Raw genomic sequence first — 13,846 nt, 5'->3', positions numbered from 1 at the left:
AAGCAGAGACATGGAAATGAAGAGTTGTTGTTTTTTAATCCCGCTCCTTTATTCGTCTAATAACTTTGTATAAATTGTTAAATTAGATTGCAACACTTTGGATCATTTGTCTATTTTGACCATGACCACCGTGGGCGCGGGAAGCGCATCCAGCAGGGGGCAGTAGATGCGACCCAGAGGACGCCGACTGCCGCCCGACCTCGACCGAGAAGAAGAAGGGGAAGATGAAAAGTTTCGCCCACAGCTGCAGGGAGGGGGGGGCTAAAAAGACTCCAGAGTGAAAGTGAAGCAATACCGACAGCGAGCATGACCGACGCCGAGGCGCAGAGCGCTCCACCAGCGGCCCCCGAGGAGGTGGAGGTGGAGGTGGTGTTGGAGGAGGAGGAGAAGCCGGAGCCGGAGAGGAAAGTCATAGGTGGGTGTAGCTGGAATTTAAACTGCATGACGTTTACTTTGTATCACCGGTCCAACTAACGTTAATTGTAACAACTCTTTCATGTGGGACGTTTGTCGTTCATTTAGGTTTTATTTGTATCAAGTCCCTTACTGTGAAACCAAATTAACTTTTAACTGCAGGCATGTGTTTATTTATTTTTTTAAAGTTCCACTTTAATAGGCCGACGTAATCTTTCGTCACATTAATTAAGCAGCTTCCTATGTGCGTTTCGGCGCTTTTGAAGTCTAAAATAATCCTCATTATTTGCGTCCGGTGTGGCTGTTAAACGGCGTGAACACGTGACCTAACCAGCCTCTCGTGTACGCGCGTTCACGCAGGTGCAAATCGTTTCCCCCCCCACGCCCCAATTAAGCTCGTGCTCTGGGTCCAGGTGAGGGCCACCTTCCCCTCTGGCCCCTCTACTGTTAATGATTGACACGCAGGGCTGATGTTTCCTGTTGTAGGCGGACGGGGCTTCTGTTAATGGAAGCATGACATTTATTGAGTTTATTATGTGCAATCCTCTGCTCCTGTTTTTTTTTTTTTTTTTTTAGCCACCTTGGTTCAAGGCACAGTGAAGTGGTTCAATGTGCGTAACGGATATGGCTTCATAAACAGGTACGTTCCTCTACAGAACTTTTAAAAACATTTACAGTTGACTCATTGAAATTCACATGAGCTTTTGTTTTGCCAAACTTTATTTTTCTCAGAAATGATACCAAAGAAGATGTCTTCGTTCATCAGGTGAGGCAATGGGTTCCTTTTTTTTTTTTTTTTTTTTTTTTCTAGATAAAAAAATGTACTGTATTAATCCGTTCATGTTAAATCCGTCTCCTCAGACTGCGATCAAAAAGAACAATCCAAGGAAGTTCCTTCGCAGCGTTGGCGATGGGGAGGTTGTAGAGTTCGACGTGATTGAAGCCGCCAAGGTCAGAATCAATGGGGTCCATTTGATTTGGCGTTAACATAACGTTTTTATTTTACATATCCCCCCCCCCCCTCTCTGGTGTCCCACAGGGCTCCGAAGCGGCCAACGTAACGGGTCCGGGCGGCGTTCCGGTAAAGGGCAGCCGCTACGCACCCAACAAACGGCGCTTCCGCCGGCGCTTCCTCCCAAAGCCCGGCGAGGAGGGCAAACCGGCCGACGGCCAGTCGTCCGCCGCTGAGGGCGAGGGATCGGGAGACAACGACGGCGTGAGACCTCAGCAGCAGCAGCAGCAGCTGCAACAACAGCAGCCGCGCCGCCGGAGGCCCCGCAGACTCCGGCAGGACACACAAGAGGTAAGCTGAAGCCGAGGGATTGGTACCAGACGACAAACCCGAGTCAAATAACTTAAGAAGGGTTTTAAAGTAAAGACTCCGCCCCGTTTGGATCTTAAATATTTAGAAACTGGCAAAATCTTGTGTCTGTTTGCTACGTCAGGGGGAGGCCGGGGAGCCAAAGGACGGAGCGGCGGAGGGCGACCGGACGCAGCGACCGCCGCAGCACAGGTTCTGGCGCCCGTACCGCAGGTGAGGACCAGGCAACGCCGCCGTGGTTGTTTAGCGTTTCGCAGACCAAACCGAGCTCACTGGTTATTCCTGGGATTCACAGGCCATTCCGTCCGCGCCCGCCTCCCGAGCCGGCTGCAGACGGCCCGCAGGCTGCAGACGGCCCGCAGGCGGCCAGCGGCGAGCAGGCCCCCGCTGCCGCCCCTCAGGGGGCCGACGGCAAGGCGGCCGCCCCCGCGGCTCCAGAGGAGGTCCAGGAGCAAGCGGAGGCGAAGCAGACGGAGGCCTCCGAGGGCCCCCACACCAACGGGGAAGCACCCGAGGGCCAGAAACAGCAACGCCGCCAGTCCAGACGGCGCCGGCAAAGGAACTCTGAGTCCTCGACATCAAAAGTGAGTGAGAGATCGTCGTTGACACATCACCGGTGTGTATGTCATTCAGAGTATGTATATGGATCACATTGGAAGTGATTCATGTACAGTCTTTTGCATTCTTTTGCATTCTTAACACGATTGTTTCATTTCCTGCTTTGCAGAATGATGCAGAGAAATCTGCATCAGAGCCTGGTACCCCCCCTCAGACCTCCAATCCAGGCGACCTTAATTCCACATCAAAATCCCCAAAGGGCTCCCCCAAAACCTCCCCTGAAACACAGAAATCCCCCGAGGTACGTAGCCAAACTTTTTATTTTTTATTTTTATTTTTTATTTATTTTTATTAACTGCACAACTATTTAACCGTCCACCTCCCCCCCCCCCCCGCAGCAGGCAGCTGACACGACAGTCGCAGCACCAACGGAGTGACTCTGGCGAGAGGACAGTCTTGTGACCCTTGGTGAGAGGTGGTGTCCTGCAAGGGGGGGGGGGGGGTTGGGGTTGCACTTCTTGTGACACTGACTATTTTTTTTCTTCTTTTATTTGTTTTAAGGGTTGGAGGACTGGACCCTTTTCAGAAGGCATGCACTGCTCTCCCCTCTCTGCACTTCTCCGCCCCCTTAGGGCTCCTCCCCTCTCTGACTGTCCCGTCTAGACACGGACAGTCAGAGAGGGGTGAGCAGGGGGAAGCAGGTGGGCGCACATTTAGAAATTTAAAAGTACATCTTTAAAAGGGACAGAATGGACCATCATCTGCGTGGTAGCCCGGTTATTCCAACCCCCCCCCCCTTTAAAACAATATTTTCTTTAATATCCTAGATGGGACACATCAAGTAGTTTATAGAGGAACCAGCCTTGATTTTTATTTAACTTTTTAAAATTTGGTTGAAGAGGGGAAAACCAAGTAGGTGTGAGGTTGGTGGTGCATTATGGGAGTCAGTTTAGTTCTTTTACCACCTCAATCGATTCTTGAGACGTACTACTCCCTTCATCTCCTCAGTTGAGGAATGTTTGATGAAAAGTAACTTAATTTTTGAGTTTTACTTATTTGTGTGTGCTTTTTTTTCTTTTTGAGGGGATGATGTGCAATGTCAGTAGTAAAAATGCAAATGAATAAATCATGTTTGCAAATCTCCGTATAAAATTTCTTATTGACCGAGGGGCATATTAGAAATGCTGCTTTTGGCGGCTTAAGATTTTTTTGAATTTACAATCCATGCAGTTTCCAGCACTAGGTATACATAACTGGACAGTAACATTATTATACAGTATTTGCTTAATTTCAGTCCCAACATGACCACAACATCTTCATCTTAATTCACAAATGACAGATGCACTCTGAATAACTTCAGAAGGTAGTGATACACACCATTATAGAATATACGGCAAACTGCACACACCACAAAAGAGAAATGAACGTATGATGCCTGTGTGATTTTTGGAAAAGGAAACTTGGTGTACCTGGCTTCTGTTCTCACCTGCTAGAGCATAAATAACAAACGCCTTGTACATAAATATCAAAAACCAACTAACATCACTCTGGGTTTTTATACATACACATAAAGTACCATGTTCTTCTGTCAAGTAGCTTTTCAGGAGGTTGTGCTGTAAGTTGTGATTGCACTTTGCCTAAAGATCAGAACGCACTACTGGCTCAGTTTGGCGATGAAGACAATCCGCTGGCCTGTAGGTGACCTAAAAATGTTGCTACTCATCCAACAGCTGACTTTTGATGCCAGAAGTCTTACTTGTTTGATACCTACATTTGATGAGTTTAAAAGACGCAGCGTGCCTTTTTAAATTTGAATTCAAACCAACCAGACTTGTTGAATATTTGCCTGAGACCATGATCTTGTAGCTTAAGCTAAATGGTAATAATGTAATTGTGTGTGTGTGTGTCCAACTGAGCTTTGGACGTCATCGTAGATAAAGTGCAGTCTCTCCACCTCCGTCGGTCGGTGTCGCCGTGGAATAAAGTCGTACCACAAGGGCAGCCGATGCCTCAACAGTCCCCTTTTGTTCTGTTCCTTAAAACACAGTAGTCAACTACTAATCCATAGGTATGAGCCTGTGTCGAGGCTCGATTCGCAGTCGTACCTGAAAAGGACAATTCCAAAACACCCCAAATTGCCACACTGCTATCACTGCTTTGGCACCGCAATCTATATGAATCAAACCGTTGACCTCAACATACAATACAACGTGTCAAAGTAAAAGTTCGGAGCCCAAAAAGTTCATTCCAAGCTGTACTCGGTCCCTTCTCCCGTCCAGGCAGGAGCTTTTTTTCAGTTGATGTTTTCCTCCCCTAAATAGTCCAGCTCGGTGCTGGGCTTGTCCAGATCCATGTCCATGTCCATCATTCCCCCCACAGAGTCCTGGTGGAAGGCCGCTGCGATCTGGTCGAAGGTTTTCCCGCGCGTCTCCGGCACCCGGAAGAATGTAAAGATGAGGAAGAAGAGGAGCAGCGCCGCGAAGATCAGGAAGACGTACGGCCCGCACAGCTCCTGGGGAAGGACGGGGGGGGGTTACACCCAGGTTTTAAAACCCGGGAGACGCGGGACACCCAGCGGCATCTGCTCCAAGGCAAACTAATACTCACCGCCACGTATTGGAAGCACATGCCGATGATGAAGTTGGCGGTCCAGTTGGAGAAGCCGGCCACGGCCATGGCCGCCGGCCTCGGCCCCTGGGAGAACAGCTCGGCCACGTAGAACCAGGGGATGGGGCCGGGCCCGATCTCGAAGAACGCCACGAAGCCGAAGATGGCCAGCATGCTGACGTAGCTCATCCACGGGACGCTGTCCTGTCCGGCGAGGAGGAGGAGAGGAAATAGGGTGAGGGAAACTGGTGTGGCGCTCGCATGTTTAATGGGGGGGGGGGCACCTTGACTGACCAACAAAGCGAGAGCCGTCGTCATGACGACGGCGCAGACGCACATCCCGCCGAGTCCCGCCATGTGGAGCGTCCGTCGACCCATCCTCTCTATCAGGAAGAGCTGTGGGCAGCGAGAAAGCACCGTGAGGCTTCTACTTCGGTCCAAAGCGTCTGAACGTCTGATCCCTCAATGAATGACACTCAAACGTCTTCGCCTGCTCCACCGAGCTTGTGCTACTTCAATGATTTTTCAGGGTTTGTTTGCTTTTTGATTCATTCGAAAAGGAGATCATTTATCGAGGAAGTTGAAATAAAGGTAAAGGTGTGTTCCTCACCGAGACCACGGTGAAGGCACAGTTGACCACGCCCGCTCCTATGGTGGCGTAGACTGGGCTCTGGACTCCTGCCTTCATGAAGATACTGGTGGAGTAGTAGAAAATCTGAACACAGGGGAGGAGCACAGATTTAAGAATATGTCTTGCTCCACTGCACTGATTCACCCCCCCCCCCCTCCTGGGACTTGGTGACTCACTGCGTTGACCCCGGACAGCTGCTGGGAGAGCTGCAGCAGGATGGAGATGACGATGGGCTGACGATAGAGCGGAGAGCGAAAGAGCTCCAGGATGGACACCTTCCTCTCCATGTCCATCTTCCTCTTCTCCTCCTTCATCTCCGCCAGCATGACGCTGACGTCCTGGCGGCCCGTCAACCTCCTCAGGCCTGCGTGGGAGGAGTGACAGGTGCGTACGTAAGGATAAAAAATTAAGAAAATGGATAAAAGCACTTACTCTACATTCAATGTTACACATGGATAACTTCAGGGTTAAACCATCCCAGTCAAGGCCGTAAGGTAAGGATTCTGTGAACGCCACCTTTAGCCCCCGCCCTCACCTCTCTTGGCTTGGTGCTCCTGGCAGCGGACGATGTAGAGGAAGCGGGGGCTCTCGGGGCAGAAAGGCAGAAGCGCCATCTGGAGCACGGCCGGCACGACCGCCAAACCCAACAGGATTGGCCACAGGTCCTCGACGCCGAGGAGCGACTCCAGGCCGAGGATCTGCGTGGGGAGGAGGGGACATGAAGGGGGGGTATGAACGGAGAGAGGGACGACTCGGGCGGGGGGGGGGGGGGGGGGTCAAATCCCCACAGAGAGGTTTTTATCAGCTCAGCACACCTGTGCGATGAGGATCCCAGTGACTATGGCCAGTTGGTGCAGCGTGCCCAGAGCCCCTCGCAGGCTCGTCGGCGCTATCTCGCCCACGTACATCGGTGTCAGGCCCGACGCCAATCCTGCAGGGGGGGTGCGTGGAGCAGATTATCCTCATCATAAATCATTTTGAATCTCTGGAGGTCCATGCGTCCCTTCTCGGTTTGTCGGACAGCTCACCGCAGTAGGCGCCGATGATGAAGCGTCCCAGGATCATCATTTCAAAGGAGCGGCAGAGCTTGGACAACCCCATCAGACTTCCACCAATGAAGGCAAACATGTTGTTTATGAGCATGGCTTTCCTCCTGGAAAACAAAGAAAACACAGGAACGTGTCTAGGTATTAACTTTAGGTCTTGATTTGACATCAGAGAGTCAAAGGCTACCACATGTGGAACTAAAGTCTTCAGATTATGTTGCCAAAACGGCCATTTAGAAGAATAAAACACGCTCTTGAGCCTAAAATGATGGCGAGCTCACATTACTGTCTGTACTGTAACTGTTAGGGCCATGCAGTGGCTGAAAGCACAAATAAATATATATATATATATATGTATATTAAATAATGAACATAACCCGGTGAAGACAGACCCCTTAAACCCTCCAGAGGGCAGTGTCATACAAAAACATGTAGTGTGCAGTTATTCTTAAATGATCTCATAAATATTACATGTGACACATGTTTACCCTCGGCAGCCTTCATCATCATTACAGTTGATGGAAAGTTATTTTACACCAGGGTCTGGTATCGGCAAAGCGTTTATATTCCCTGCATGTTTTACAGCAAAATGACAATAAAAATACAAAAAACATTAGATATTTTAAAGATTCCCTCATGAGATGTTTTACGAAATTAAATAATAATATATAGACTAGAGGATACTAACAAAATAAGATCTATTGTTAAAGGGAAACCTCTATTTGTGTGCTACAGACTAAAGTTGCATCTAAACCAGTTTGACCTCAGAGGTCACAGCAGCAGCTTCTATTTTAGAAAGACACCCCCTCCTCCCCCCCCACCCCCCCTCCCTTGACCCCTCGTAGAAACAGCGATCCCCGGTACCTGCCCAGCCACTCGGACGCGAAGCCCACGCAGGAGGAGGACAGCATGCCGCCGATGGAGAAGATGGCCACAGACAGCGACCACAGGGAGGTGAGGGTCCCCGCGGGGATGGGCTCGCCGTACCGGTGCGCCCACGTGGCGTTGTACTCCTGCTCGATGATCTGCACGGGAGAGGAGCGCGAGGCAGGTTGTCACAACAACACAGGGGTAGCTGCAACGACTCGAGGTGTTGATCCGACTCCCTTGTCCAGGTTTATCGTCTAAACACCGTCGGCACCATTTGAGGCCGATGTCGTCAGGGAAAACACCTCCATTCTCACATCCACATTGCGCTGCATTTTTTTATTTTTTTTTTATTTTTACCTTCTGGGGTGCATTGATGACTCCGATATTGTATCCAAACTCTAGAGATCCCAGGACAGCAGTGAAGACAGAGAGCACAAAGGTTCCAGTCAATGTCTGCGGGACAAACACACACACGGAGAGAGGTAAAAAATAAATAAAAAAATCTTTGTTGAGATAATAATGGCAAATATAAGACGCTTAAGAGCTGTAGCGGCGCTCCCTCCGACTATATATAGAGGAGAGCAAATCGCCTCGGCCCTTCAACTTCCCCGGCCTTTCCCACCAGGGTACAGGCAGCTGTCTCCATGGCGACCGAGGAAACAGCCCTGTGGGGGGGAGGGGAGGGGAGGGGGGGTTCTTCTCATCCAGCAAAGTGGGATTAAGTCACTTAATCAACGCCTTTAGAAGCTTCCTGTATTCGCCAGAAAGCACGTTGGATGCTCACATGAGGCTGAAAACACACACACACACACACACACACACGTCAAGGTTCCCTGTCCAGTTGACGATGTGGGGCCCCCCCCGACGAACCACGCGACTTTAAACCCGAATTTGAGCAGAACATGACGTCGCCATTTCTTTTCTAAATCATTTGGCAACGTTTTGTCGCCTGTGACTTGACCTCGCTCTGTTGAGTCTCTAGATAAGTCCTGCTCGGCCTTCTCGAACCAAAACAAGAGGCAGGGCGTGCTTGTGTGTGCACGTGTCCTTGCAACAGGAAAAAAAGGGGGGTGGGAGGGGGGGGAGGGGGGGCATGCTCTATTACACATGCACGCATTTCTTTAAAACTGCCTGGAACATTCTCAGTAAGTCGTTTACTTTTCACTTGTCATTTATGAATCTGACTCCTCAGAACTCGCACTGCGTTTGGTTTGATTTTGCTTCCAGGTTATTTATTCCACGTATAGTCACTGATTCATGTTCAGCAGGTGGGTTTTTTTTCTTTCTTTCTTTTTCTTTTCTTCTCTTCATGGCATTACTGATTACAGTCAACTTTCTCTTGTTTTCAAAATAGAGACGGAGGTGTCCAGGATCTCAGGTTCACGCTACGCCCTGACCCCCCCCTGACCAAAGCAGGGGGGGGGGGGGCTCAAACACTGTTGGTGAGGGGGTCGAAAGGGAAATCCAGCGAGGTGGAACTGCAACGAACGCACGGGACTCGTTTCTGACCTGCAAAACTACAAGAGATCGGGCTGGTCAAGGTCACCGCTCGGGACGCAATGAGGGCCCCGCTCATTCGGATCGGCTCTGCTGTTGATTCGTTAGCGTCTGTAGTGACGTCTTTCCGCAGAGCGGACACGTTCTTTGGTATTAATATTATCATTTGTAAAAAAAAAAAAATTAAAATGAGCAAACAAAATAACGTGTGTTATATTTGTATTGCGACATAGCAAAGCGCTGATTTGCTGTTGCATATTATGGTATGCCGTGCGTAAAAAAAAAAAAAAAACCTCTCCTCATAAACACACGCACGCAACACTGAAACGCGTACAGCTTTTCCGGCCCTGCTACGTTTTAAAACAGTGAAAACTATGAAGGAAATGAGAATAAATACCTCCCCTCCGAGTTGCTGAAACCCTGCCGGCATGACTTTGGCAACTCCAGGCACCCGGTAACGGTTGATGACAGATGCGCCGGGAGCCAAATAGAGACACGTGAGACTCTCCCAAAAGGTCAACAAGCCCCAATTTAAACCTTGAGCACTTTAACCACAACAACAAAAACAACAACAACAAAAAAGACACCAAAAAGTAATAATCCCGAAGAGGAGCCCAAAGGGAGCGGTCTGCTGCGTCCTGTGCTGCGAGCTGCCCTCTCTGCTTTCAACTCTGTGTCCGTCCAGCTGGCAACGGAGTGACAGGCGCGCACCCGCATGCACTCCGCCGCCCGCGTGGAGAGAGGGTGAGGGGTCTTGGGGGGGGGGGGGGGAGGAGGGAGGAGGGAGGAGGAGGAGAGGGGGGGGGGGGGGCAGTGGGCTGATCTTAAGGTCCTCTGACAGAGGTCGAGACGCAAGCAGGAAGCTTTCCTGACCTTAAAGACGATTGGCCCGAAGGGGAGCGGCAGAGCACTCTTCCGGGTTTGCGTTATGCCAAGAGCTCAACAAAAGAGAGAGAGAGGGGGGGAGAGAGAGGGAGGGAGAGAGAGAGCTGTGATTACGTTGTTGAATTCCTGTTAAAATCAACAATCATATCTCAGGCTCATGAGCCAGAGATTTGCTGAGGGCCAAATTTGGTATCGGGCCCCTGTTTGAATTCCTGGCTGCATGAAGCTGGCCGGCCTTTTAAAATAATGTTAAACATAAACATAAAGAGAATGCACAACTAAGTGGTGCATCGTACTTTGTTCATAAGCTTGCAAGGGGTGAGGCTTTTTTTTATTTTTGTCTCTTACCAACTAATGCGTCAAGCATCACCTATGGACGGGGAGGGGTGAGGTGGGGGGGGGGGGGCCTCGGAGGAACCCGAGTCGGAGTCGAACGCGGCGCCAGCTATGACTCGACATTTCTCCTGCACAGCAGCGAGGGGCTCGTCTTTGACGCCCTGGTTGCCATTGTCTGTCTCTCCCGAGAGCCACCAATGCGTTTCTATTTAAGATCACATGCCAATGGGGTCACACACCACAGATCCCCCCCCCCCCCCTTCCGCTGACCCTCCCCCCCGCTGTTGCGCACAACAAAGCAAGCAACAGGTGCACCCTAAATTTGGGCCGTGGAGTTGTGGTTAGGTTTGTGGATGGGGTGGCGCTGTGTGCTAGGCGGTGGTGGTGGTGGGGGGGGGGGGGGGGGGGGGGCGCACTGGGCGCTCAGTGGAAGAAAAAAAAAAAAGTATCGGCTCTGACTCTCTCAATCAAAAGGTTCAGGCCCAACTCCCCTTCGCGCCACTCGTCCTCCTCGGCGCTGGCCTTTTCCTGCCCTCACGCCATCGTTGAGAAGCAGAGAACCCGACACCCCTCGTGTGAAGCCAGGGGCCCCCGAGCACAGTCATGTGTCCGTGTGTGACTCTGACTAAATGTAGAGTAACTTTACACCGTCAGAAGAGCGGCGTAGCGCCGAAACCAACATACTTTGCGAGGTTCCTTTTGCGCCATCAGGGGCGGACAGATGATAGCTTTCCAAAAAAGTATTACATGAATTCATACACAGGGTGCCAAGAGCAATGATGGAACTAGAAGTACTGACTGAGAAAATGGTATAAATACCTGAAACCTTACACCATGCGGTAGGTTTTTTGTTTGTTTTTTATCCAAAAGCACATGTCCAGCACTATTTCAAAATCCAAAAACTGTTTTGTCCCCCAAAACTGTGAATTGGCAGCAAGTGTGTGTTTCACTGTCATCTGACAGCAAAAGTCACACCACAACATGAACACAAATCATGTGCCTGCCTTCCATTACAGTGTGTGTGTGTGTGTGTGTGTGTGTGTGTGTGTGTGTGTGTGTGTGTGTGTGTGTGTGTGTGTGTGTGTGTGTGTGTGTGTGTGTGTGTGTGTGTGTGGTTTCTGGGATCAGCTGGTTGAAAATCATGTTACAGTAAAGTCTCGTGACGGATGGCAGGTGTCGCACGATGTGGTCAACGTCCGAAAGTAACACTCGCACCAAATGGCATCTCTGTCATGTGTTGGGAGAAAAACTGAATAACTTGTTTTATCTCATGTAATGCATTAAAGAGCTGTAAAAAAAAAAAAAAGTACACTCATGTTTAGATTAGCAACCATAATGTCAAAAAAATTAAAGAAAGAGCAGCTGCTCACTAAAGCTAAAATTTAATTAAAATAACCAAATTGGAATCAGTAATAAATGTGTTTATTCTTGTGTATGGCGCTCTCTGCTGTATGTGTGAAGTGATTCTGGATCGTATCCCTCTGTAACCTCTGGAAAGGATTCAAAACACACACACACACACACACACACACACACACACACTCACTCACAGTCATGAGGGTGGTTTTCCTGCCTCACAGTGTAAAAACCTTGAATAAGAATAATGAACTGCTTGCAACGCTGGGCTGCAACATTACGCCAGCCCCTGTTTGTCTCGATCCTGTCCCATCAGATCTCACCATTGTATCCATGCCCCTTTGGAACGAGTTCAATGAGGACTTGCTGGCACCGTCACATTCACTCAAAGGTCAAACCGCCACCTGGCCGCCGAGTGGCACCAGTGACGGCTGTGCACCCACGGGGGGGGGAAAGATGCGCATCAACTTTCAGGACTCTTTTAGGATGTGACTCTGGCCGGTTCAGGGCGAGACGTAAGCAGGTCAGCGTGACCGCAGCTGCAAAACGCCAGAATGAGTTTCTCTGCAGCTCTGCAATTCCGGTGGTGAGAGAAACGTATCCATGCAGATTTGAAGCGTGAGGAAAGAACACGACTTTTTCCAGAACGTGAAAGCAGATCACCCAATTATTGATAAGTGTTGTTGTTGTTTTAGCACTAAGCGAAACCATGTGTTAGACCACCTCTCGCAGTCTTTGGGTAAGATGTCAACTCCAGGGATGTTGCTTCAAAGTTGAACCTCCCTGAAGAGAGAGAGGAATTTGTCTTATGTCACCGCTCACAGATGTAGGTAAAAAGCAGGTGTTACAAGTAACTTGGTTATTTTGTGCTTTGACCAAAGACAATCATCACAGGATTGCAATAGTAACAATGATGTTATTATAGTTTTTTAAATTGGGAATTTCCACACATATATATCATACACTGTAATCACATATGTGCAGGGCTGGACTGGTAATCGGGCATACCGGGCAAATGCCCGGTGGGCCGACGCACTTGGGGGCCGGTCGATAGGCCTATAAAAAAATTATTTAAAAAAAAAATGTTTTTGCTTTTGACCGGCCCATAAAGCAGGGACAGCGGCCCATTGGTTCATTTTCCATACTGACACTGGGCTGGCCCAATCATCTCTAAGCAGGCTCCACCCCTCCCCCTCCGTGTGTCAGTCAGATGCATTCAGTGACTCCGAGCTAGAAAGAAATGTGTGGATTAAGGCAGTAGGGTTGCCAACTCTCCCAACCCCAAATCAGGGACACTTTCGCGGGCTGACGGGGGGGCCGCTAGCGGTCGGCGGCCGGGCTTGCACAACCTCACATGCTCCGCTCTGGCCACCCGGCACCCGCGCGCCACAACTTCACAACAACCGGGAGTTCTTCGCGCGTCATTGATTTAGCAGGCTGTGATTGGCAAATCCAAATTGCCCATAATTCGGGATGTCCCGGGTCATACGGGACGGTTGGCAAACCTAGCTCGCAGGCAGCAGAGGAGAAGGTGCAGCAGGTGTCTGAGTGTGACAGTGAAGTCCAGGAGGGACAGAGTGAGCAGGAGAGTGTCATTGAAACGGTAAGCAAGCAGGTAGCTCCATGAACAGGGAGGGAGTGTTAATCAGGGCGGTGCATGAGGATAGTGTGTGTGGGCCTGGCTGGGCCACAACCAAGATGATGACGATTTAACAGTTACCTCAATTAATGAATATTATAATAAGGCAACAAACATTATCGTTGTCGGTTGTTGCTATTATAAAGTCTGAGTGTCAGGTTGTCATTTGTCAAATTGTCACTTAAAAGTGACTGCAATGGCCACTCAGTTAGCTAAAGTAAAATAACACAGCATAAGCTATTTTACACTGTTATTGTAGCTAGCAGAGTTGAGAGTTCACTTATTCAATTGCAACTTGGGATATTCTAATGTAACCATTTAAAACTCATAACGTCGACGGCCCTTCTTCTCTAGAAAAAAAACTGAAATGATGCCATTTGACTATTTTAATTATTACTCGCCCACAACGAGTTACACGTTAGAAGAGGTCGCTAACGTATGTTATTTTGGGGGTTAAAAACCATTTGAAAGCTGTATATTCAACTAACTAGATATTTTCTAATGTTTCATCTGAATTTCCAATATCAGCAATATGCAATATTACGGCAAGTGAATACTCTAAATTGTATATATATATTATCAGGACGTTTTGTGTGAGTAATTTGTTTATATAGGTTTTTTAAGGGAAGTGTCTCAACAATTAGAGGTAAATGTTTTTGGTATCATATTAGAGGGGGGTTTGTGCT

General features: G+C 49.2%; 2 protein-coding genes and 1 long non-coding RNA gene across 4 annotated transcripts; 2 read left to right on the top strand and 1 right to left on the bottom strand.

Moving 5' to 3' along the window:
* Positions 1–237: 237 nt before the first annotated feature.
* LOC119222592 (Y-box-binding protein 2-B-like) lies at positions 238–2,985 on the top strand. Its single transcript, XM_037479361.2, has 10 exons — positions 238–415; positions 991–1,054; positions 1,147–1,180; positions 1,276–1,365; positions 1,454–1,717; positions 1,860–1,948; positions 2,031–2,319; positions 2,463–2,594; positions 2,692–2,761; positions 2,855–2,985. Exons 1-9 carry the CDS (start codon positions 307–309, stop codon positions 2,728–2,730), a joined length of 1,110 nt encoding a protein of 369 aa, XP_037335258.2. The 5' UTR covers positions 238–306; the 3' UTR covers positions 2,731–2,761; positions 2,855–2,985.
* Positions 2,986–3,058: 73 nt separating this feature from the next.
* On the bottom strand, positions 3,059–9,665 carry LOC119222591 (solute carrier family 2, facilitated glucose transporter member 4-like). Of its 2 annotated transcripts, XM_037479355.2 has the most exons (11): positions 9,342–9,665; positions 7,805–7,900; positions 7,442–7,602; positions 6,560–6,684; positions 6,347–6,462; positions 6,067–6,229; positions 5,708–5,895; positions 5,511–5,615; positions 5,195–5,296; positions 4,901–5,104; positions 3,059–4,805 (listed from the first exon to the last, which is right to left on the bottom strand). In XM_037479355.2, exons 1-11 carry the CDS (start codon positions 9,372–9,374, stop codon positions 4,587–4,589), a joined length of 1,512 nt encoding a protein of 503 aa, XP_037335252.2. In that variant the 5' UTR covers positions 9,375–9,665; the 3' UTR covers positions 3,059–4,586. The 2 variants fall into 2 exon arrangements, with proteins under 2 accessions (XP_037335252.2, XP_062416847.1); XM_062560863.1 differs by having other exon boundaries at positions 4,901–5,296.
* Positions 8,592–8,875, top strand: LOC134126233 (uncharacterized). Its single transcript, XR_009955876.1, has 2 exons — positions 8,592–8,715; positions 8,802–8,875. It is a non-coding gene; the product is annotated as an uncharacterized LOC134126233 (long non-coding RNA).
* Positions 9,666–13,846: the final 4,181 nt, after the last annotated feature.

Source organism: Pungitius pungitius, chromosome 1 (genome assembly GCF_949316345.1).
Source record: "Pungitius pungitius chromosome 1, fPunPun2.1, whole genome shotgun sequence".
NCBI lineage: Eukaryota > Metazoa > Chordata > Actinopteri > Perciformes > Gasterosteidae > Pungitius > Pungitius pungitius.
Note: the sequence above shows the minus strand (reverse complement) of the source record. Positions and strands in the feature narration are given on the sequence as shown.